We start from the raw sequence: 23,179 nt of genomic DNA on the forward strand, positions 1-23,179 counted from the left end.
CTTATTCAATTATTAAAACTTTAACTGTTGAGGTAAATGAAACCCACACCAAAACATAGCATTGTGGAGAAGTCAATAGAACCAAAGGATGGACTAACATATTATAATTGATGTCAAGCATGAAGAATGAGGGAAGTTTATGGAACTATGGAACTCTTTTTAACATTTTTTATTGCTTTTGAATCGAAGGAGCTAGCACTTTGTCGCTCTTGGCTTGTATTCTTTTCTTTACCGAAGACAGTCAAACGTTATGGAAGCAAGTGTTGAGTTTTTTTTTTTTTTTTTGGGGGTTAAATATTCGGTTTTAAAATTATTTTGTTATAAAGCCTTTTCTAAATGAAGTACTCTTTTTTAAATCAACAAATAAAATTTATATCTTACTTTTTTCTTTATTTAAAAAGTTAATACCATTTTTTTTCTATAGTTTAAATTAATGAGGATAGTTTTGAAAATTTATAAATTTTTATACAACAGATAAGATAATAAATAATGTTCCTTTAAAAAGTTAGATTTTTTAAACAATAACAAAACTTAGGTATAGTACTTAGGTGCTATTCTTTAGGTTCTCTTCTTAAGATTCAATCATGTGATTTTTTTCCTCATAGGATGAAAGTTTATTTTTAAATGAGTACTCTTTTTTAAATCAACAAATAAAATTTATATCTTACTTTTTTCTTTATTTAAAAAGTTAATACCATTTTTTTTCTATAGTTTAAATTAATGAGGATAGTTTTGAAAATTTATAAATTTTTATACAACAGATAAGATAATAAATAATGTTCCTTTAAAAAGTTAGATTTTTTAAAAATAACAAAACTTAGGTATAGTACTTAGGTGCTATTCTTTAAGTTCTCTTCTTAAGATTCAATCATGTGATTTTTTTCCTTATAGGATAAAAGTTTATTTTTAGCTAAGTACAACCACATGGCTGAATCTTAGAAAGAGAATCTAAAGAAAAGAACATAAGCATTGTACCTAAATTTTGCTATTTAAACAAGACAAACAAATTAAGATAGAGGGAGTAGCTTTTTTCACCTTGATTTTCTCAAAATTGAGTTCAAAGTAGAACTTGATTTCGTCAAAATCAAGCTCCATGCAATTCAATTATATGTGGCAAATGTGGAACTCAATTTTCTCAAATTAGAGTTCCATGTTTCTTTGAATAAGAAATGATATGTCCACAACATTTTCACAACAAATTCTAAGTTGCAAGTTGTTACTGATTGTTATTGTTAGGGCAAAACAGTAATCTTAGTATTAGGTTCAAATTTAAACCAATAATGACTAACCACCTATGATTTGTTGTGAAAATATTGTAGACGTAGCGCCTCTCTCCTTTGAATTGTATAAAACTTGACTTTGATGAAATCAAGTTTCACATTGGAGCTAGACTTTAGAAAATCAAGTTCCAAAAATAGACTATATAACTAAATAAGTTACAATATAAAGGCTTTGTAAGTTTGTAACTGAATAAATTTCAAAAACCAAATATTTAGTAAAAAATTTCAATTGTTGTTTGTATAGGCTTATTTGCCTATTTTCTTATACGGAGTACTTAATTTTTATCACGCCTATACTACCTTCTTTCTCCATTNAATTACTAGCTGTTATGGCTTTTTTTTTTTTTTTCAATTATTATTTATTTTTGCATGGCTTTAATTATTAATATAGGGAGCTATTTCACTTGACATGGGAAGGTTGTTCACAGGATATGGAATTGGAGTTTTTTCTTATGTGGTAATTATTTAATATCTATATCCCTTTTTTGTTTTGTCACCTTGTAATGATAAAATTTCGAAATTTTAACAAAATTTAACAAAGTGGATGAACAGGTGCCAATATTTATTGCTGAAATTGCTCCGAAGAATTTGCGTGGAGGGCTCACAACATTGAATCAGGTGGGATAATTAATGATGAAGATTATATTCTTTATGAATCTTACTAACTGATTGAAGATTAATTGGTCAATATCTTAGTTCTTTCCCTTTTCTTTTGCTTGTTCTGCAGCTCATGATTGTCACTGGATCATCAGTTGCATTCTTAGTAGGATCAGTCATAACATGGAGAGCACTTGCTTTGACTGGTAAATTCTAAAATTTGAGTATTTTACTCTATATGTGTACAGAAGTGTGAGTGTTGAAAGGAAATTCTAAAACTTTACTAAATGAAGTGTTGGCTTTGATTTGAAGGGCTTGTTCCATGCATATTCCTTCTTGTGGGTCTGTGTTTTGTTCCGGAGTCTCCCAGATGGCTGGTGAGTATTTAAATAAGAAATTTAAGCAATTTTGTTTTCAGATTAGATACGAGATTGAACAAGAAATGAGACCAAAAGAATGTCATTCTTTGCAGGCAAAGGTGGGCCGTGAGAAAGAATTTCAAGATGCACTACGAAAACTTCGTGGCAAAGATGCTGATATTACTTTTGAAGCTGCTGAAATTAAAGTACTTCCCTTCCTAACACCCATGTAAAGCTTGCTAATGTAAATTTGTATGTCTGAGGAACTGACTCCTTATGTTTCTTGGCAGGATTATATTGAAACTCTTAAGACTCTTCCAAAGGCTAAAATGCTGGATTTGTTCCAAAGAAGACATATTCGCTCCATGATTGTACGTGTCTTTTTTATATCTATAGAAATGTGTATTTGGATTAGCTTATTGTTGAAAACTTATATGCTTATTTACTGGAAGTTAATAAAATCTCAGTTGTACATAGAAGAAGGGAGACTTCAATAAATTGTACATATGCAAATAAGTAGAAAAATTAAAAGAAGCTGATCCAAACTTACTGAAGTATGTTTAGGCTGGTTATCTGAGAGGCCTTTTATGTTGTACTAATACTTGCTGTTTGGTGACTATTTTCAGATTGGAGTAGGAATAATGATATGTCAACAATTCACAGGAATAAATGGAATAGGTTTCTATGCAAGTGAAACCTTTGCAGAAGCTGGTAATTCATTGTTTCTATACACTTCATTCCTTATGCCCTTTTTTTTTAACGTGTCTTTTCTCTTGAAACTTATTTCTAATCCTTTCATATCACTTCATTTTTTTGGAACTTATTTTTTAATTGAATTATCTAAACTGCAGGGGCTTCTCTGGCCAAAATTGGAACCATAGCTTATGCCTGTATTCAGGTATAATTTCTACCACTGTCCTCAAAGTCACATCATTAATTCTTAATCCAAACTCAGATTATCTGATATTGATTCACAGGTTCCAATAACTATAGTGGGCGCAATGATGATTGACAAATCTGGAAGAAAGCCACTTATAATGGTAGATAATGTTATAGCATTTATCTTTTGAAACTTATGAAAATTATATCAGAGGGAGAGTAGTATTTTGATGCCTAATGAGTAATGAAAATTGTTTTTGCGTATGAAGATTTCTGCAACTGGGACATTTCTAGGCTGCTTTGTAACAGGCTCTTCTTTCTTTCTCGAGGTAAGCCATTAAAATTATCCTTGTGTATTAAAAAGAACTCTTTTATCTAGTTATTTCTTTTACATTTTAATCTGAACTTGATTTTTGGATCATTATGAATCAGGGCCACAACTTGTTGCCTGAGTGGGCACCGATATTAGCTTTTGTTGGAGTGCTGGTAAATTAACCATTATAACTGCAAATTTGTGTAGTAAAACATGATCACCTTTTTGCCACTCCAAAATAAATATGGATTTTTATTTTATTGATTTAATTTAATTTTTTCATTTAAATCAGTTTTTCATAGCATCTTTCTCTATTGGAATGGGAGCAGTCCCTTGGCTGATTATGTCCGAGGTAACTTTCTACATTTTCAAAGGGAATTTGTATGCCTGTTTAACAAATCAGTATTTGATAACTCGACAATTTCATTGAGCTTATCTGAAACCTATTGTTTTGCAGATTTTCCCAATTGATGTGAAGGGGGCTGCTGGGAGCTTGGTGGTGCTAGTGAACTGGTTGGGTGCTTGGTTAATTTCCTATACATTCAACTTTCTTTTGACCTGGAGTTCCTCAGGTAAAGAAAAACAATAAGCCTAATGACACAACATTTTTCATAATAACTGAGATGACAGGTTGTGATCAATGATGAACCCACGTGAAAGTGATGTTACGCTAATTATAATCTGTCACTTCAACAAATTGTGAATAAAATTGTGAATTTCTTGTGCTTGTAGCATAGTTAGCACCAAACAAGTACATTGTAAGCTTGCATTTTTTATAACTGACACTAACATTTCTATGTTTGATTTTTCTTTTCCAGGCACTTTTTTCCTCTACTCTGCATTCTCTGTGATGGCTGTTCTATTTGTGGCAAAGGTAGTCCCAGAAACCAAAGGAAAAACACTAGAAGAAATTCAACAATGCATAAACTCTTAGAGATGGAAAAGGCTACAAAATAACAGAATGAACAATAGCTGGAGAAGCTCCTTGACAATTTGAGTTGATTGTGGCTCAAGAAGTATCATCTTTATTTGGTGCTGAAAATGCAAGTTCAAACGTGGCAAGAAGATGATAAACATTTTATTAAAAAATTCTTTGGGCGGCAAGTAGATGAAATTTATAGGCAAAAGAAAAGGAAAGATAGATGTAATGGAAATTGTGGGTTGGACAAAAGTCAGTAGAGCCTATCAATTGTAAGAAAGATATATGAGTATGCTTCAATGCTTGTACTCATGTAAAAGAAAGCAAAGGTTGTTACTATTTTTATCCAATATATTTATGAAGAAAGTTTTCAGTTATTTGCTCAGTAATCCTAGTAAAATAATTTACTAAATGCTATAACTACCTGAAGCATGAGTTGTTGGTATGAAAGTTCAATTGAAAGTTGAAACTAAAAAAAATTCAATTAAACAGTAATATGATGAGTTTTGGTCATAGCAATGTACCAAACCAGTTCTATTTTTCAAGAACTCAAATAGTTCAGATGTTGATTGAGGGATGTGGCTTTGAAAAAGAACTCGATGTCTCAGGTTCAGATTTCATTTCTTTTGGCTGTTGATACACTTAATTTGTGGGTGATTATTTGTATAATAATTAATAAGATTACCAAAAAAATAAAAATGTTCTTATTTTTCAAGTCCCCTTTTACTTCTTGAGCACAAATCAATGCAACTGACCTGTGTAAATAACTGTAATAATGTACCCTACTTGCCAAAAGATAAAAAGGTCAAATCAGTATCACACACCCTTTACGACTTGTAGCATAGCTGTCTGCTAGTGGTGGGCAAACCTAAGCCAGGCTATTAACTTTAATAGGGGAAATCGGGAATGTTAACTTTTGAACATTTTGAATTCGATCCATATTTTATCACAGGTTTCAATGCTTAAACAAATATTGATTCTCAAAATATCATTAACAGCAGGGGCGTAGCCAGGAATAAATACTTGGGGGGGGCCGGGTTGTAACAGATATATACTAAATATAATTCTTAAGTTTATTGGATACAAAATTATCAACTTTCATATATCATCATATACTTGAACATGTTGGGAATTCAACTGAAATTCCAAAACTGTGAGAAACAAAAAAATAGAGAAAACAAAATGCCAAAAGAAAAACAATCACACGCATAAGACAGTATTTACGTGGTTCGACAATATGCCTACGTCCACGGAGTTGCAGAAATTTCACTATCATCAAAGAAAATTACAATGTGCGGCTACAATATGACTCAAAAATTAACCTAAAAAGAATTTTAAAAAATAAAATTTTAATTAGAAATTTTTTCCTTAGTTATATAGATGTTATTCATACTCAAGAAAAAACAAAATTTTCTCTATAATTTAAAAAATCAAACCCATCAATCATCATCATTCCTATTATTAAAATTTTCCTATATTTTAATTTTTTTTTAATACAACTTTAATTAATAATAACCCCTTAAAGGCTTAAACAAAAATTAAACACACAAGGATTTGTACACAACATAAATCAAACAATTTAACAACTTCTACAGCCACATGATATCTAACTAATCAAAAATATATAATATATCAAAATAATTTTACCTGTCTTCACAGAATCACAAAGTGCAAAAATGGGTGGGCCGTGTGGCAATGCTTATTTGCCTACAACTGTAGATATTCTTCCCTTCAAGACTCATCAGTCATCACAAACAAATTGAAACAATCTCCTTATCATTGGTTAGTGACCATCCAAGGCTTGATAGATAGAAGATCATTATGAATCAGGGCCACAACTTGTTGCCTGAGTGGGCACCGATATTAGCTTTTGTTGGAGTGCTGGTAAATTAACCATTATAACTGCAAATTTGTGTAGTAAAACATGATCACCTTTTTGCCACTCCAAAATAAATATGGATTTTTATTTTATTGATTTAATTTAATTTTTTCATTTAAATCAGTTTTTCATAGCATCTTTCTCTATTGGAATGGGAGCAGTCCCTTGGCTGATTATGTCCGAGGTAACTTTCTACATTTTCAAAGGGAATTTGTATGCCTGTTTAACAAATCAGTATTTGATAACTCGACAATTTCATTGAGCTTATCTGAAACCTATTGTTTTGCAGATTTTCCCAATTGATGTGAAGGGGGCTGCTGGGAGCTTGGTGGTGCTAGTGAACTGGTTGGGTGCTTGGTTAATTTCCTATACATTCAACTTTCTTTTGACCTGGAGTTCCTCAGGTAAAGAAAAACAATAAGCCTAATGACACAACATTTTTCATAATAACTGAGATGACAGGTTGTGATCAATGATGAACCCACGTGAAAGTGATGTTACGCTAATTATAATCTGTCACTTCAACAAATTGTGAATAAAATTGTGAATTTCTTGTGCTTGTAGCATAGTTGGCACCAAACAAGTACATTGTAAGCTTGCATTTTTTATAACTGACACTAACATTTCTATGTTTGATTTTTCTTTTCCAGGCACTTTTTTCCTCTACTCTGCATTCTCTGTGATGGCTGTTCTATTTGTGGCAAAGGTAGTCCCAGAAACCAAAGGAAAAACACTAGAAGAAATTCAACAATGCATAAACTCTTAGAGATGGAAAAGGCTACAAAATAACAGAATGAACAATAGCTGGAGAAGCTCCTTGACAATTTGAGTTGATTGTGGCTCAAGAAGTATCATCTTTATTTGGTGCTGAAAATGCAAGTTCAAACGTGGCAAGAAGATGATAAACATTTTATTAAAAAATTCTTTGGGCGGCAAGTAGATGAAATTTATAGGCAAAAGAAAAGGAAAGATAGATGTAATGGAAATTGTGGGTTGGACAAAAGTCAGTAGAGCCTATCAATTGTAAGAAAGATATATGAGTATGCTTCAATGCTTGTACTCATGTAAAAGAAAGCAAAGGTTGTTACTATTTTTATCCAATATATTTATGAAGAAAGTTTTCAGTTATTTGCTCAGTAATCCTAGTAAAATAATTTACTAAATGCTATAACTACCTGAAGCATGAGTTGTTGGTATGAAAGTTCAATTGAAAGTTGAAACTAAAAAAAATTCAATTAAACAGTAATATGATGAGTTTTGGTCATAGCAATGTACCAAACCAGTTCTATTTTTCAAGAACTCAAATAGTTCAGATGTTGATTGAGGGATGTGGCTTTGAAAAAGAACTCGATGTCTCAGGTTCAGATTTCATTTCTTTTGGCTGTTGATACACTTAATTTGTGGGTGATTATTTGTATAATAATTAATAAGATTACCAAAAAAATAAAAATGTTCTTATTTTTCAAGTCCCCTTTTACTTCTTGAGCACAAATCAATGCAACTGACCTGTGTAAATAACTGTAATAATGTACCCTACTTGCCAAAAGATAAAAAGGTCAAATCAGTATCACACACCCTTTACGACTTGTAGCATAGCTGTCTGCTAGTGGTGGGCAAACCTAAGCCAGGCTATTAACTTTAATAGGGGAAATCGGGAATGTTAACTTTTGAACATTTTGAATTCGATCCATATTTTATCACAGGTTTCAATGCTTAAACAAATATTGATTCTCAAAATATCATTAACAGTAATCTTGAATAGTGTCTACCGACACAACAAAACAATAATAGTATACAGTATATACCATTCCACCAATGCAAATAATAATACATTTTACAAAAGGACATCCCACCATATGAAAGGAACATTTCACTATTCAAAATGGTGCATCATTCCACCGATGCAAATAATAAATGCATTAAAATAATATTGCATCTCAATTCATAAAATTCATTCCAACTTATTTCAATATCACAACTTTTTACACAATGCAAATTCTAAAAAAAGGATCAAGCCGAAGCTGGCCCATCTAGCATCTTACACATATTAGCCTAAGCCCAAGTGGGCCCAAACAATTACAGATCCTGAATCATTCCTGATATAGCAATGGGCCTAAAGGCCCATAAGCAACAAAGAGCTTGACAGACAGACAATTCACATTTATACAATCCAACACGTTTTGCTTCAATTCCCACCCCCCACCCCCCCACACGAGATAGCAAGGGTGTAGCCAGGAATTTGTACATGGGGGGGCCGACCACTTGTGCATGGAGGTGTTGACCTACATGGACCCACCACTTTTTCCTCACCACTCACAACTCGCCGCATGGTGAGTTGTGGCAAAAATTCTGTAAATTTTTGTGGTTCTTGCATTTTTCAATAACTTAAGCCCAACACTATTTTCTTGTCTATCTCCCTCCTACTATACACCTTGACTCAAATGACTGCTAGGTTTCTTTAACGGCTTCTAGAGTTGGATTGGAAGTCTTTGATACCTAGTTGGAGTTGAGTTGTAAAGTGTGGAACATTAGAAATAGGTGACAAGTAAGAGAGAGAGAGAGAGAGAGAGAGAGAGAGAGAGAGAGAGAGAGAGAGAGAGAGAGAGAAGAATTACCCTTTTTTAATACAAAGTGTTTTTTTTTTTCCTTTTTTTTTAATTACTATTTTTAACTCTCACACAGTGTTCAAATACGCAACGGAACTACCATTTCTATATATATAAAGAATCTGAAATCATTTTCAAACTCAGTCTCTCTCTCTCTCTCTCTCTCTCTCTCTCTCAGTCTCACTCAGAATGTCTAGGGTTTTCAAGAGGTAAATTGTGCTATTTTTCTAATTGCACGTTCTCTAGCATTCCTTTGCCTGTTTGGTTGCCGCGAAAACGCTGGAAATGATAAACCAAACTTTTTTTTTTTTAATTTTAAAATTTTAAAATTTTTGTGAAGCTTGAAAAATTGCATATTTTGAATCGTGTGCTTATCAAAATTGAGTGATTTGAAGTTTAAATTGTTTTGCAGAGGAATGAATAGTGAATTTAGGATATAAAGTTGTGATTTTTATATTTTATTTTCTTGCATATATTTTAGCTATTGAACAAATCACTGATTGAATGAGCTATGGTTGTTGTTAATTATGGTCCAAATGTTCAAAATTTTGAGGATTTGGACCAAATGAATGTGTGCATTATGTTAATTATAGAGGTGAAGTGCTTAGTTTTGCTTGATTGTTTGCTTCATTGCTTGCAAGATTGGTCATTTTGGATAGAATTCTTTGTTCAAGAATAGGTAGTAGTTGCTTTCACCATTGAAAAACCATGTGGGGGGATTTGTAATTGCAAAATTTGATGTGGGTGTGTGATGGGTCATGGGTGTGTAGAAATTCTTCCTAAGGTTTAAAGCATGTTGTTTGTAGGATCAAAATGGTCATGAGTAGATTGTGGTGAGTTGAAGGCCAATACGGTTCGTTAGCGTTAACAGTCAATGATGTGTAGGTTCGTCAAGGATACCAGCAGTTGTGGTGGTGAGGGTTCCGCCAAAGGATCTTTTGCTAGTGAAGGACCTAGTCAACCATGAAATCACCTTGATCATGAAATTGCCCATCTCACAAAACTTGGGTCCGAGCCCCACAAACTTTTGACCCACGCTGCACCTGGCAGGTCAAAGTTGCCCATTTCAACGGTTAAAATGTTGGTTGCTCGAGAAACTAACCACTCAGGTCGAGGCAGGTTTTCATCGGCCGACAGTTGTCATGTATTAAGTCGGTATTTACCCATCAATGGACCTTGGAGGGTGGACCGGATGAAAAGTGGTGCTTATACTTCTCAATTTTCAGCTGATGGTTCTCTTTTCGTTGCTGGATTTCAGGTATTTTATGTGTTTTGTTAAGCTAGAGATGAATTGGTGGTAATAGAAGAATGCATTTCATCAAATGTAATTATGAACTGTTCAATTCTTAATATACTGGACAAAAGTGTTTGGAGTTCTACCTGTATAATTATTGTCCATTTTTTTTTTATATTACAGGGAAGCCACATTAGGATATATAATGTGAACAAGGGATGGAAAGTTCAGAAGGACATTCTAGCGAAAAGCTTGAGATGGACCATTACAGATACATCTCTGTCACCAGATCAGCAATACCTTGTAAGTTTTCAGTGATTGCTAAAATAGAAGGCACTGGGTATAATATTGTTAGGATGGAAAAATTATTCACCTGTGCAAGTTTAAATGTCAAAACTTAGTAATGTTAGGTTGTTTGGGTTGGATGGAGGTTGCCTTTTCTTCTATTAATTCGACAGAGAAACTTTCTGTGAACTCTTAGCTGATCAATTATGATGCAAATGGCAAATAGTCTTATTTCATTTAGGTGTTCATATCTGGTATAAATTGAACTAAATTTTTTCCATTTCAAGCAAGGCCCAACTTAAAATGTTGTTTATGGTATAATATAGATTACATTGATGAATTCTACTGGGTTTGTGGTTTGGCTGTTTTATCTACATTCTACACTTACGATTTTGTTATTTATTTTCTTCCTGGTCTTCTAGATCTAATAATATATTGTAAGATATTGATAGTTTTGGGATCATGTTTATTTTATTCCTCCTCATAATTTATTTGTTGTGTAGTGTTAATCTGATCCTTTTTTACTTTGTTTTTAATGGAAAAACTGCAGGTCTATGCTAGTATGTCACCAATGGTACATATTGTTAATGTTGGATCTGCGGCAACTAAGTCAGTTGCAAACATAACGGTATGTGCTACAACCAATTCTCCTGTTCTTTTTGTTAAGCACCCTCTGAATTTACCTCTATTTTTTTCTAAGGGAATTGGAGTTATTAGAATGCCTAATAAAGTAGCCTTTTAGTACATTTATGGATTATTGTCTCTCATCTAAATGCACCCTTTAATTTGCTGGAAATTCATGATGGTTTGGATTTTTCTGTTGATGACAATAATGATGAATTTGGGATTTTCTCTGTAAAATATTCAAATGATGGGCGAGAGCTTGTATCCGCAAGTAGCAATAATTCAATATATGTTTGTTTAGGGATGTGTGCTGTTCTACTTCACCCTCACTAGGTTAGCGAATTTGCAGTTTCTATTCGCAGGTGTCTGTTTAATAGAATCTAGAAAAATATTGGATGTTAAAGTCTGTTTCAACCAAAATAGGGCTGACTTCCATCTGTAAATATCAATTGTAAACCAACACTAACTAAAGCTGGTCAAAGCTTTGATATATGAATGTGCTCATTGCGTTGGAAGCTTGATATCTGAGTTCAACTTGTCACATCTGCATCAGTCGAATGTTTTTGTTTGTTTGCAGGTTGAGAGTGGGGGCACTATTAGCTTGGGAATAATGTAATTCTATGTATTTTCCTCTTAGTTTTGAAAAAAAAAATCGATTTTTCTTTTTGCCGTAAGTCTGTCACATTGAGTTTTTTTGGTATCAATACATTATTCTAATATATTTTTATTGTTAATCTATTTTACATATGATATTTATGTTCAAGTTTAATTGCTTTAACAACATTTAAAACAAAAACCAGCAAAACACGAAAGTAAATTTAAATAAAATCCGCAACATTTGGTTCTTGTGGCTGTCCACGACATGCTGTACTTCCATCAATCAATTATCAAACGAGTTGCAGTTTATAGTGACAGTCACGCAGTTGAGTTGGTTTTATCTGTTGGATTGGATTGTTAGCTGTTAGGAGTCAGGGATTTGTTAGAGAATCAGTTCTGGTTTATAGTTAGAACTAATCCCTGGTTAATTAGTAGATATTTTCTGATTTGAGCTTTACCTTCCTCATACTTGTACAGATTCTATAAATAATGAGAACATATTCATTTTTCTCTTTAATTCTAATTCTTGCTCTTGCTTCTGTAATTTCTTCAACCTCACATTTTATATAAAGAAAATAATTAAATTCTCCATTTTTTTTTTAACCCTTTTACTTTTTTTGAGACAAACAGTAATTTATCTTTATCATATTTTCTCATTTTCAATCATGAATATTCAGGGAGCTGATATGGAGGTAATAAATCTGGCTGGATCTCAGTCGCTCATTGTATTTGTGCCGATGGACTATCAACCAACCATTTGATAATCAGATCCTTGACAGTGGGAAATTCAGTTGTATCAAGATTTAAATGCAATAATGAATTCCATGACATATGATTTAACAATTAAGATTGTTGCCCCTTTGGACAATTGTTTAGATTTGGATCACAAATGGGGATAGACGAAACTTGCAATATCGTTGTTGCAAATCAGACATTGCGCTATAAGAAGTCAGTCAAGCTTCTCGGACTTCAAAGAACTTGTATTTTTGCTACTGCAACAGCAAACGGAAGTGGAACTGGTGGCTACGATAATGTGGTCTGTTTGGTCACAAAGGAAATAGTTTCGGCTCAGACAACCTACCACCTCACTCCAACAGATTGTTCAGCTTTCAAAGGACAGGTATAGTGAATTCCTAGCTTGTCAGGTACCTACGACTGTTGAGTGCAGCCCATGTCAGGAAGAGATGGATGCCTCCACCAGCTGATTTGGTGAAAATAAACTTCGATGGTGCGACTTGTTCAGGCACCAACAAGTCAGGTCTCAGTGTAGTTATCAGAGACAGTATGGGTCAAGTGTTGGCATCCTGTTCCAAGATGGTAAATCAAGCGCATAGCAGCAGCGAAGTTGAAGCAATGGCAGCAGGCCTGGCGCTGTCATTTGCTGCAGAACTTGGTCATGAGAAATGCGGTTTTGGAAGGGGATTCATTGCTGGCGATGAAAGCTTTGACAGAATCTGAGATCTCCATGTCTCACATAGGACTGTTGATCAATGATGCTAAGTACTACAATACTTTTGGAAAATTACTGTACTCATGTAACGAGAGATTGTAATAGTGTTGCTCATAGAGGGCGTTTGGATTGAGATTATTCTCACGGCGCGTTTTCATTTTCACGTTTTGACCTTTTTTTTTTTTTTTTTTTTTTCAGGCGTGAGAGGGAGCAAAGCAGAACTGTGCGGCTACTGTTCACATAAACAGTAGCTGCATTTGTTGACTTCTGTTCATGAACAGTGCATTTGTGCACTGTTTACGGACCTACAAATTTCATTTTTTATCAACTTTTTCATTAAAAATGACTCCCACGGTACTATTTATACATTTAAAAATTATTTTGCTACAGTATTTTCAGTTTTCAGTTTTCAGTTTCAGTAACAATAAGTTCAATCTAAACGGACCCATAGTTTGGCCAAACATGCACTTAACATTCAAGATTTTTTAGTGTGGATGGAGGAAGTTCCGTCACAAGTTTCTCATGTACTTTAGGCTGATTTTTATTTCAATGAATTTACAGTTTTCCCCCTAAAAAAAAAAAAATCAGACATTGCGAATTGTCCTTATATTGTTACTATTTATTTCCACAAAACTGTCCAACTTTCCAAAAAAGAAAAAAAAATCAATGCAAGTTGTCCTTTTATAGTCACTATTTATTTCCACGAAATTGTCTAACTTTTCGAAAAAATCAATTTCAATTTCAGCTTTTGGGCAATTCAAGTACTCCTGTTTGTTTTTTCTCAAAAAAAAAAGTACTCCTATTTGTTTGGACTCCCTTTCCCTATAAGAGCCTTTCTCTATTTTAGAGTTTGTTATTGGATCCTAAAATTTTATTCATCCAGGTTTGTTATATATATATATATATATTATTTTTTTTTTTTTTTGAGAGAGACATTTTAGAGATTACATAAAAAATCTACATGATCTTATCCATTTATACTAAACTACTAAATGATCTCTTAGTACTAATTGGGCAGGCTAATGACTAATGAGTATGGTGTCAAATTATCTATGCAAGCTAATATATTTTAGGTTAAAATGTATATTTAGTTCTCAATCTTTGACATTTGTAAAGATTTGTTTCCAAATCTTTCTTATTCTTTAAAATGTTTCAAAAATTTTCTTATAGTAATCTCATTCTCATGTATAAAAAATACTGATGTAGTAAATTTAATTTAGGAAACCCATGTCATGCTAATGACGTGGACTCTATAATATGACATGGTGTTCACATGCCATATCAACATTTTCTATATATCAGTTGACAATAAGGATATTTTGATACAATTTTTTGAAAATATAAGAATCAAAGTGAAACATTTTAAGTATGATTTTTAAACAAAAATAAAAGGTTGAAGATCAAAAAGCTCTACAAATTACTGTTCATACTTATTCATTTTAATTTGCCAAATGCTCCAAACGCTAAAAGGTTTTTCAATTAAATCTACATGGGATTGTTTGGTTTTGTTTTAGGTGTTTTAAGTGGGTTAAACCTCATTTAGTTGAAAAGCTTTGTAGCGTTTGTCAAATTATAGTGAATAATATTTTAAAGTTATGATTTTATACATTATGAATAATGAATTGTGCAACTTTCCGAAAAAAATCAATGTCATTATCGGCTTTGGCACAATTCAAGCATACGCTTGGAATTTGGAGTTTGGACTCCGTTTATCTATTTAGAGTTTGTTACTTGTTCCTAAAACTTTATTCATCCATTTTAAATAAGCAAGTTTCCCAAAAGAAATCAATGCCGTTGTCAACTTTGGGGCAATTCAAGCTTTTCATTTGGACCCACTTTCTCTATAAGAGCATTTCTCTATTTATTGGATCCTAAAATTTTATTCATCCATTTTAAATGTGTGGTTTAATTTTTTAACGTCATCAATTAATACCATATTTATTTATTTAGATTATTGATTACTTGAAGAAATCCAATTTAAAGTGTATGAATAGGATTTATTTATTTTATTTTATTGTAAAGAAGATAGAAAAGTGTATGAATAAAAATTTAGAAATTACTTTTCTTTTTTAGAGGGAGATTTTAGAAATTACTTGAAAACTCTAGATGATCTTATTCATTAATACCTAACTACAAAATGAACTCTTCATAATGAGTGGGATAATGAATATGGTGTCAAATTTTCCATACAAGCTAATACATTTTAGGTTAAATTGTATATATAATATATATATATTTGAGAATCAACATGACCTTGATTAAATTGTATATTTGGTCATCAATCTTTGACATTTGTTCCCAAATCATCCTTACCTTTAAAATATTTCAAAAAGTTTCTTATAGAGTTATAGTAATATTATATAAGGAAAAATACTAACACAGTAAATTTTAATTCAGGAAACTGAGGCCGCAAGTTAATGACATGGAGTCTATGATGTGGCATGATGTTTGTATGTCACATCAACATTTTTCCATCTATGATAAGAACATTTTGATACAATATTTTGAAAATATAATGACTAAAGAGAAACATTTTAAGTATAACAATAAATATGATTTTTGAACAAATAAAAGGTTGAAAACCAAAAAGCTCTACAAATTACTGTTCATGCTTTATAAATCCAAAGTTTTAAAATACCGTTCATTTTAATTTGCCAAATGCTCTAAACAATAAATTTTTTTTCAGTAAAAGGGTTAAAATTAAGAGGAGCGTGAAAATCTTTGTAGCGTTTTGAGTCTTTGTCAAATTAAAGTGAATAGTATTTTTAAAGTAATGGATTTATAGAATATAAATAATGAATTTTAGTGCTTTTCATAAAAGCTCCAAATTTGAGTTTTACACTTAAATATGCTTCAATTCTAAAAGCTTTTAAGGGGTGTCCTTAACGAGTTCCGGTCAATTTCATAAATGGTGGTGCTTTTACAATGTCAAAGGTGCCCGGCTGCAAGAACTTGCTGACAGGAAATATGTATGGGAAAGTAGCCTGCGCTGAAGCTAGCACTGGTGCGTTGTTATAACTTAAAAGCCTGTGCAGTAAGATTTTTTTTTTTGGATAGTCACTGTGCAGTAAGATTTTGAACTTGTAGAAGATGATCAAAAGGGAGATGAACCCTGCAGGTATTAATTGCAATGACATTCCACAGTTGCCTCCCCCATCATTTTCATGCCGATCAATAATTCTGTCTCTTCCCCGGCTGTTATCTATCAACAGGGCTGGCCCAACCTAATTTAAGGTATAAGGCGAAAGATTTATGTGAGACCTTTTATATGGATATATTAATTAAATAAAATTATTTTAATTAATCAAATTGAGGTTAATTTGATGTATTAAATTCATAATTTAATGAATAATACTAACTAAAACTAAGGTTAATTTTATATAGAGAATTGAATATCATTGTTGAAACATAAATTTAACAAAAAGAAAAAAAATATATTATTTTTTAAAAAGAAAATTAATTTATCTTGGATTTATGACGATACATAGTTAATTACATTTATAATCTAATATATAATCTATGATATTAATTGATGTGTGGCTTTGTAGTTTATTAGTTTACAAATATGAAAGTTTCAAACTATTAAGGGGATTAATCATCATTGACAATAACAATGTTTTTTTTTTTTTTTTTTTTTTTTTTTTTTTTTGAGAAGGAAGAGTACGTGCTGCTACTTCTTATTATGAAAAACGAAGATCATGCAAAAAGAAAGAAACAATGTCTTGTGGAACATGCTCCACCAAGACAGATAAAGGAAAAGAATGTCTAGCTCTATGGGCTAAGGCATGTGCAACTGCATTACCTTGCCATACAACATGAGAGAAAGAAATACTTTGAAAAGAGTTTTTTAAAATAGAGATATCATGAATAAGGTGACCCCCCTGAGCTAACTCCCAACCACCGAGTTGGATTGCCTTGATCACTGTAGCAGAATCTCCTTCAACTAGTGCCCGAGTCGTACCAGTTTCAAGTGAAAAAGTCATCGCTCGCTTGGCAGCAAGCAACTCCAGCACATCTACGGTAGGTGGTTTCTTGATCTTTTCTGACAAAGCAGCCTTCACCTCACCCCTGGAATCTCGGATAACCACAACTATTCCAGCTTCATCGAACTCACCAAACATTGCACCATTGAAATTTACCTTCCACACATCATCTACAGGTGGGCACCATCTCCGAGGGGTTGTGCAAACTGAGCAAGAAGGAATACAAGTCAGATTTTGAAAATCACGAATGTAATCCCGAGCAAAACTCCTAATCTATCCCAACGGTCTAGATGGTTCATCCAGATGAAGCTTATTTCTGTGATACCAGATAGACCACACCAAAGCTGCAAACAGAGCAACCAAGTGTGGTTTTGTTTGAATGAGCTTCAAAAGCTTAGAGAAAGAGGTCAACTAGACTCCTGAACCGTGCACCTAGCCAAACTCCACCACATTCCAAACCTCCCTCAAATCATCACAGCTCCACAAAGAGTGTACCACGTCCTCTAAACCATTCAAACAACGCTGACACACTGAGTCTTGAAGGATTCTTCGTTTCATCAAATTTTCCTTTGTCGGCAACAAATTGGCACATGCTTTCCAAAGGAAATGCTTAATCTTCCTTGGGACTTTTATCTTCCAAATACTACTCCAAAAGTTCTTTTCAGTGTCAGGAATCTGTGGTTTATTCAACTCCACCTTTTGCCACTCACACAGAAGCTTGTACCCCGATTTGACAAAGTAAATTCCTGTTTTTTCCTTTGGCCAAATCAGCATATCTGACTGTGGGATTGAACATAGAGGGAGAGATTTTATAAGCTTTGCATTTGGTGGATGGAAGTACCGGTCAATGAGGCGAATGTTCCACCAACCCGAGGCTGGGATTATGAGCATAACTACTTTTGCATTCGGAGCTAAATCAGATTGATGTGAAAAGATTTTGCCACTTTCAGTTGGTAACCAAGCATCTTGGAAAATCCTAATGGATTGCCCATCACCCACCCTCCACCGTGCCCTCTTCTCAATCAATTGTCTTGCCCATAAAATGCTCTTCCAAGCAAAAGAGCCGGAGGAGGATTTTGCTTCAAACAGAGAACAGTTTGGGAAGTATTTTGTTTTGAACACTTTGTAAAATAGAGATTCCGTGTCATGCAACAACCTCCATACTTGTTTTGCTAGCATAGCTTCATTGAACTTACATAAGTCCTTAAAACCTAACCCCCCCCCCCCCTTCCATTTTTGGTCTACACAACACCTCCCATTTACTCCAATGAATTTTTCTCCTATCACCCTTTTGACCCCACCAAAACTTACGAATGAGCATCTCAATATCTTGGCAAAGCCCAACCGGTAATCAAAAGAAACTCATAGCAAAAGTCGAAATGGCTTGAACTACTGCTTTCAATAGAACTTTCTTACCCGCCTATGATAATAATTTTTCCTTCCAACCTTGAAGTTTGTCCCAAACTCGATCTTTGATATAATTTAGGCTAGCCCTTTTATTTCGCCCTACCACTGCTGGCAAGCCTAAATACTTTTCATATTCTCTGATTTCTAGGACTTCCAGTAGATTATTCACTTGTTCCTTTGCAGACATAGGAACATTCTTGCTAAAAAAGATGGAAGTTTTTTCAGAATTTATTTTTTGACCCGAGGCAACTTCATACTTCCCTAATATTTCTTGTATTTTCAACACATCTTCCACTCGTGCTCGACAAAAAAGGAGACTGTCATCTGTAAAGAATAGATGAGATATCTTAGGGCCGTACTTAAAAAGAGAAAAACCCTCAATGTGTCTTTCATTCATCGCTTGCTCAATGAGACCACTCAAACCTTCCGAGCATAAAAGAAAGAGGTAAGGGGAAAGGGGATCCCCTTGGCGAATACCTCTCGTCGGGACAATATGACCTTTTGGCTCACCATTTATCAACATCGAGTAAGTAACTAATGTAATGCACTCCATGATCCAACCAACCCATCTCGGGTGAAAACCCATTTTTTCCATAATCCGTTGGAGAAAAATCCATTCCAACCTGTCGTACGCCTTGCTCATATCCAACTTCAAAGCCATGTGCCCTGTCTTCCTTAACTTCCTCCTTTTCATGTGATGAAGTAATTCAAAAGCCACCAGAATGTTATCGGATATTGCCTTGTCCGATTGGAAAGCACTTTGAAAGTCCAATATGATATGAGGCAAGACCATTTTCAATCTGTTAGCAAGCATTTTTTACACAAGTTTATATAAAATATTACAAAGAGAGATAGGCCGAAATTTAGTGACATACTCAGGGCTTTTAACTTTAGGAATAAGGTATATAAAGGTGTGATTCAAACCTGACAAAATAGTTCCAGAATTCAAGCATGAGAGAACAGCTTCAACCACGTCATCTCCAACAGTGTTCCAAAATTTTTTGAAAAAAATAGGGAGCATGCCATCGGGTCCTGGAGCCTTAAGGGGTGCCATTTGCTTTAGAGCAAATTCCACTTCCTCCCTAGAAAAAGCCCAATCAGGTTGCTATTCATCTCCTCTGTCACCACTGATTTTGTGAACTGCACAACGTCCTCAATTCCAACTGGACCTAATGAGGTGAATAGGCTTGAGTAATAATTTGTCACCATAGCCGAAATATTCTCTTCACCTGAAACCAGCTCACCCTCAGAGTTACGGAGCTCTGAAATGTTGTTCCGCCGAAATCATTGAGAGGCACGGTTGTGAAAATATTTGGAATTTCTATCCCCCAGACACCATCCAATGTCCATGACTCCTTTGCTGCCACATTTTCTCCTCTAATCTTAGTAAATCTCTGACTTCAGATTTGAGCTGCATGAAGACTTCAACATTCTTCCCTTGAGCTGCTTCCCTCTCGGCAACCTGAAGCAACTTCCTTTTTTCCTTCAGTTCTACAGAGACGTTGCAGAAGGAGTTTTTACTCCACTGCATTAGTTTATGTTGACAAGCTTCAAGTTTTGATACCACTGCTGCCATGGGTGAACCCGATACTGCCCTGTCCCATACCTCCACCACTGTATCATGGCAGCCCCTATTTTCGAGCCATATCTGTTCAAAGCACCAGGGCCGTTGTGATTTAACAATAAAACCAACCGGCAAAATCAAAATCGGGCTATGATCAGAGGACACGCAAGATAAGGTTTGCATCTTCGTGGCTGGGAAGAAATCGATCCAGTTCGCTGTGCTCACGGCCCTATCTAGTCTCTCCCATACCATCCCTCCATTGGGAAAATTCTTAGACCAAGTGAACTTGTTACCCACGTATCCCAAATCTAACAAGTTGCATTCATCCAAAACCTCTCTGAATTTTTCCATTTGTCCATAAGGTCTTAGACGACCACCATGCTTCTCATGGGATTTAAGAAGCTTATTAAAATCACCACCGCACAGCCAAGGTAGTGAGAATTTTCTTTGTAACTCATGTATCAGATTCCAAGTTTCCATTCTAAAGTGAGTTTCAAGCGCCCCATAAACTCCTGTGAAACGCCAAGCATTATCCTTACCCTTATTTATCACTACATCAATGTGATTTTGAGAAAAGGATTCAATTGACAAATGAAAATCCTTTTTCCAAAAGAGAGCTAGACCACCACCATGGGAAATTTTTGAAACCCCATGATGATGACCAAATTGAAGAGTATCACGAATACTACCAAGCCTTGCTTCATCCAGTAACATCTCGGCCAAAAATACTACTGAGGGATCTTGTGCTCGGACGAAATTACCAAGCTCCTGAATTGTCGGCCGGTTCCCAAGCCCCCGACAGTTCCAACACAACTGACTCATGGCCCTTGGTGGGACTGGAGACCAGCCGCTGCCAATAGCAGATTATTTTCTTTATCATCTTGGGAAACCGATTTGGAATTCTTTAGTAACCCACGATGATTGAGAGCTGAATGCAAAACTCTTTTTTCCCCTGCATGTACATCCAAAATTTCAGAAACTCCTGATGCAATCCGTGCAACACGTGTCCACTTTGGTCCCAGTAAAAGAGTGTTTTGTTGGTGAGTTCCCTGTGAGTTTGAGATATCTCGCAAAGGAGATTTGATTGACGTGGACTCTAAAGTTTGGAAATAGGAAAACCCATTTACTGGAAGTATGGGAATCTGTGAGGCTTGATTCTCCGAAGAAACAGGACTAAGTAAAGTATTAGAGTCCTGATTTGGTAAAGAATCTGCATTCATGTCAATTCCTTCCATACCATCAAATTTCGTCAACTCCTCATCAATCTCTTGCAATTGCTGTGTGAAGTTTCCTTTTTTGAAATTTTGACCCTCAAAACCCGGAGGAAAATCCTCGGAAATCCTGGAATCATTATTCAAAATAGGATTAGCAATAATGGGGGGGCGGAGATTTAGTAGTTACCTTCTGTGTATGGACTGCCGGAGCAGATCGTGACACCGGAGGAGTTTGCGGCTTAGACTTGGGTGCAGAACCACTAGTAGTGGTGGTTGGACGTAAATTCTCCTTTTTCTGTTCATAAAACCCCGGAACAACCACTGTGGATTTTCGGATTGGATTAAACAGAGGTGCTTGTAACCATGCTCCATATTGACGAGCTTTAACAGGCAGAGTGCCTTCACTGTCGATCCATAAATCGCAATCTTTATCACCATGAGTGATACACCCACACCAATAGCAAATATTAGGAAGTCTTTCATATTTGAAAGACACCCAACCCACTGAATCATCATCAAGATTAATCTTACGTCCACGACTAAGGGGCTTTGAAATATCAAGAATGACTTGTACTCTCAAAAAATCACCACCCTCCATCACAAAGAAATCTGATGGGCAAACTTCTCCAATACCAGAACATATCCCTTCAGCCACCACCTTATTTGCGAATTGAAAGGGAATGTCATACACTTGCACACAAAAGGGAACCCTGTCAAAAACTAAATCACGTGCAGGTGTACTTTTTTCATACCATTGAAAGACCATCAAAAACTTATCGAAGCTCCAGGGTTAGCTTGCTAGAACTCTATTAGCATCAAGTTTATTTTCAAAAATCAAAAGAACAATGTGATTACCCAGGTCCTTGATCTTAAAACAATTCCGAGAACAATAACAATGGTTGATAAACTTCAATAATGTAATTGATGAATATTTAAAATACCTCTTTGTGATTGGTAACATGTCAATTTATAAATCTATAGTAAAATTTGTGATATCCCTAACATCACTAATAATTAAAAGTGCACAACTATTTGAAAAAATTCATATCTTTTATAAAATTTTTGGTCTTTTACAATTGGATGGGGGCCTTTTTTGTAAAGGGCAAATATTTTTTTGTGGTGGGGGCCTTAGGCCTAGGCCTAAGTTGCCTAGGCCTTAGGTCGGCCATGTCTATCCATAACTTTATTGCACTATTCACTATAATTTGATAAACATTTAAAACACTGCACAACTTTTTAAATAAAGTTTTATATCTCAAAAAATCTATACATTTATATCCCCCTCCTTCCTAGGCTAACTCTACTCTATTTCCCTTTCTCACTCTCTATCTCCTCTCAATCCAAATAGACCATTAATACTTATTATAGCATTGCTAAATGTTCATTATATTGCGAAAGCTCTAATAAAATTCTACTTCCTGTAGACAAACAGATGCACCTAATATGATGGCGTGGATGTGTGATTATAAACGAGAATGCTGCTAGGATACTACCAAAGAAAAATGCTAGAGATACTATAAATTTTACCACATAACCTTTATAATTAAACTGATCAAATTAGTGGATATCAATAACATAATAAATGAATGTCAATATTACCTTTTTTTTTTAATTGATGACATATTTGTTTTTTAAAGATGTAATAAGATTAGTAGTTTCGCTAGCATCAATCATTTACAAATTTTACTACATAACCTTTAGAAACTAATGTGTTATAAATTACCAAAAATAAAATAAAATAAAATAAACTAAGAAACAATACTAAGAGCATTCTCAACAAAGAATGCTAATATTTTAGCATTTACCATCTTAAAATCTTACTTTATCAATTTTAATATACCACTTTACAATACTCCCAACATCAAATATTCTATTTTTTTTTTTTTTACAACTTCTTTTAAATAATATTATTTTTATTTTACCACTGTGTCACTCTCTTTCTTTGATGAAACTCACCACTTTCTTCTCAGTCCAAGCAACCCTAGTCAT

The 23,179-nt window shown here is 34.2% G+C and overlaps 3 protein-coding genes across 5 annotated transcripts; 2 read left to right on the forward strand and 1 right to left on the reverse strand.

Moving 5' to 3' along the window:
* The first annotated feature begins 1,641 nt into the window (after nt 1-1,641).
* Nucleotides 1,642-7,354, forward strand: LOC112009230 (sugar transporter ERD6-like 16). Its single transcript, XM_065776040.1, has 18 exons — nt 1,642-1,737; nt 1,833-1,898; nt 2,008-2,083; nt 2,190-2,254; nt 2,350-2,442; nt 2,527-2,607; nt 2,863-2,947; nt 3,088-3,134; nt 3,214-3,276; nt 3,385-3,444; nt 3,548-3,601; nt 3,721-3,780; nt 3,886-4,000; nt 4,247-4,356; nt 6,160-6,231; nt 6,351-6,410; nt 6,516-6,630; nt 6,877-7,354. The coding sequence occupies exons 1-18, from the start codon at nt 1,690-1,692 to the stop codon at nt 6,990-6,992; spliced, it is 1,386 nt and encodes a 461-aa protein (XP_065632112.1). The 5' UTR covers nt 1,642-1,689; the 3' UTR covers nt 6,993-7,354.
* Nucleotides 7,355-8,947: 1,593 nt separating this feature from the next.
* Nucleotides 8,948-13,179, forward strand: LOC112014225 (LEC14B homolog). Of its 3 annotated transcripts, none has more exons than XM_024046607.2 (5): nt 8,948-9,041; nt 9,639-10,090; nt 10,250-10,369; nt 10,902-10,979; nt 12,250-13,179. In XM_024046607.2, exons 2-5 carry the CDS (start codon nt 9,911-9,913, stop codon nt 12,331-12,333), a joined length of 462 nt encoding a protein of 153 aa, XP_023902375.1. In that variant the 5' UTR covers nt 8,948-9,041; nt 9,639-9,910; the 3' UTR covers nt 12,334-13,179. The 3 variants fall into 3 exon arrangements, with proteins under 3 accessions (XP_023902375.1, XP_065631497.1, XP_065631502.1); XM_065775425.1 differs by lacking the exon at nt 12,250-13,179 and adding an exon at nt 11,143-12,196 and having other exon boundaries at nt 10,902-10,978; XM_065775430.1 differs by lacking the exon at nt 12,250-13,179 and adding an exon at nt 11,143-12,196 and having other exon boundaries at nt 9,718-10,090; nt 10,902-10,978.
* Nucleotides 13,180-19,733: 6,554 nt separating this feature from the next.
* On the reverse strand, nt 19,734-20,798 carry LOC112014206 (uncharacterized). Its single transcript, XM_024046586.1, has one exon. The coding sequence runs from the start codon at nt 20,796-20,798 to the stop codon at nt 19,734-19,736; it is 1,065 nt and encodes a 354-aa protein (XP_023902354.1).
* Between the last annotated feature and the right edge of the window lie 2,381 nt (nt 20,799-23,179).

This window comes from Quercus suber, unplaced genomic scaffold, assembly GCF_002906115.3.
Source record: "Quercus suber isolate HL8 unplaced genomic scaffold, Cork oak 2.0 scaffold_8, whole genome shotgun sequence".
NCBI classification, from domain to species: Eukaryota; Viridiplantae; Streptophyta; class Magnoliopsida; order Fagales; family Fagaceae; genus Quercus; species Quercus suber.

Coding starts and splice junctions, on each gene's coding strand:
- LOC112009230 (XM_065776040.1), top strand. CDS start 1,690: ATGGGAAGGTTGTTCACAGGATATGGAATTGGAGTTTTTTCTTATGTG. Junction 3,135..3,213: donor TAGCTTATGCCTGTATTCAG/GTATAATTTCTA, acceptor ATTGATTCACAG/GTTCCAATAACTATAGTGGG. Junction 3,277..3,384: donor GAAGAAAGCCACTTATAATG/GTAGATAATGTT, acceptor TTGCGTATGAAG/ATTTCTGCAACTGGGACATT.
- LOC112014225 (XM_065775425.1), top strand. CDS start 9,911: ATGTTGGTTGCTCGAGAAACTAACCACTCAGGTCGAGGCAGGTTTTCA. Junction 10,370..10,901: donor CACCAGATCAGCAATACCTT/GTAAGTTTTCAG, acceptor GAAAAACTGCAG/GTCTATGCTAGTATGTCACC. Junction 10,979..11,142: donor AAGTCAGTTGCAAACATAAC/GGTATGTGCTAC, acceptor CTTTAATTTGCT/GGAAATTCATGATGGTTTGG.
- LOC112014206 (XM_024046586.1), bottom strand. CDS start 20,798: ATGAGTCAGTTGTGTTGGAACTGTCGGGGGCTTGGGAACCGGCCGACA.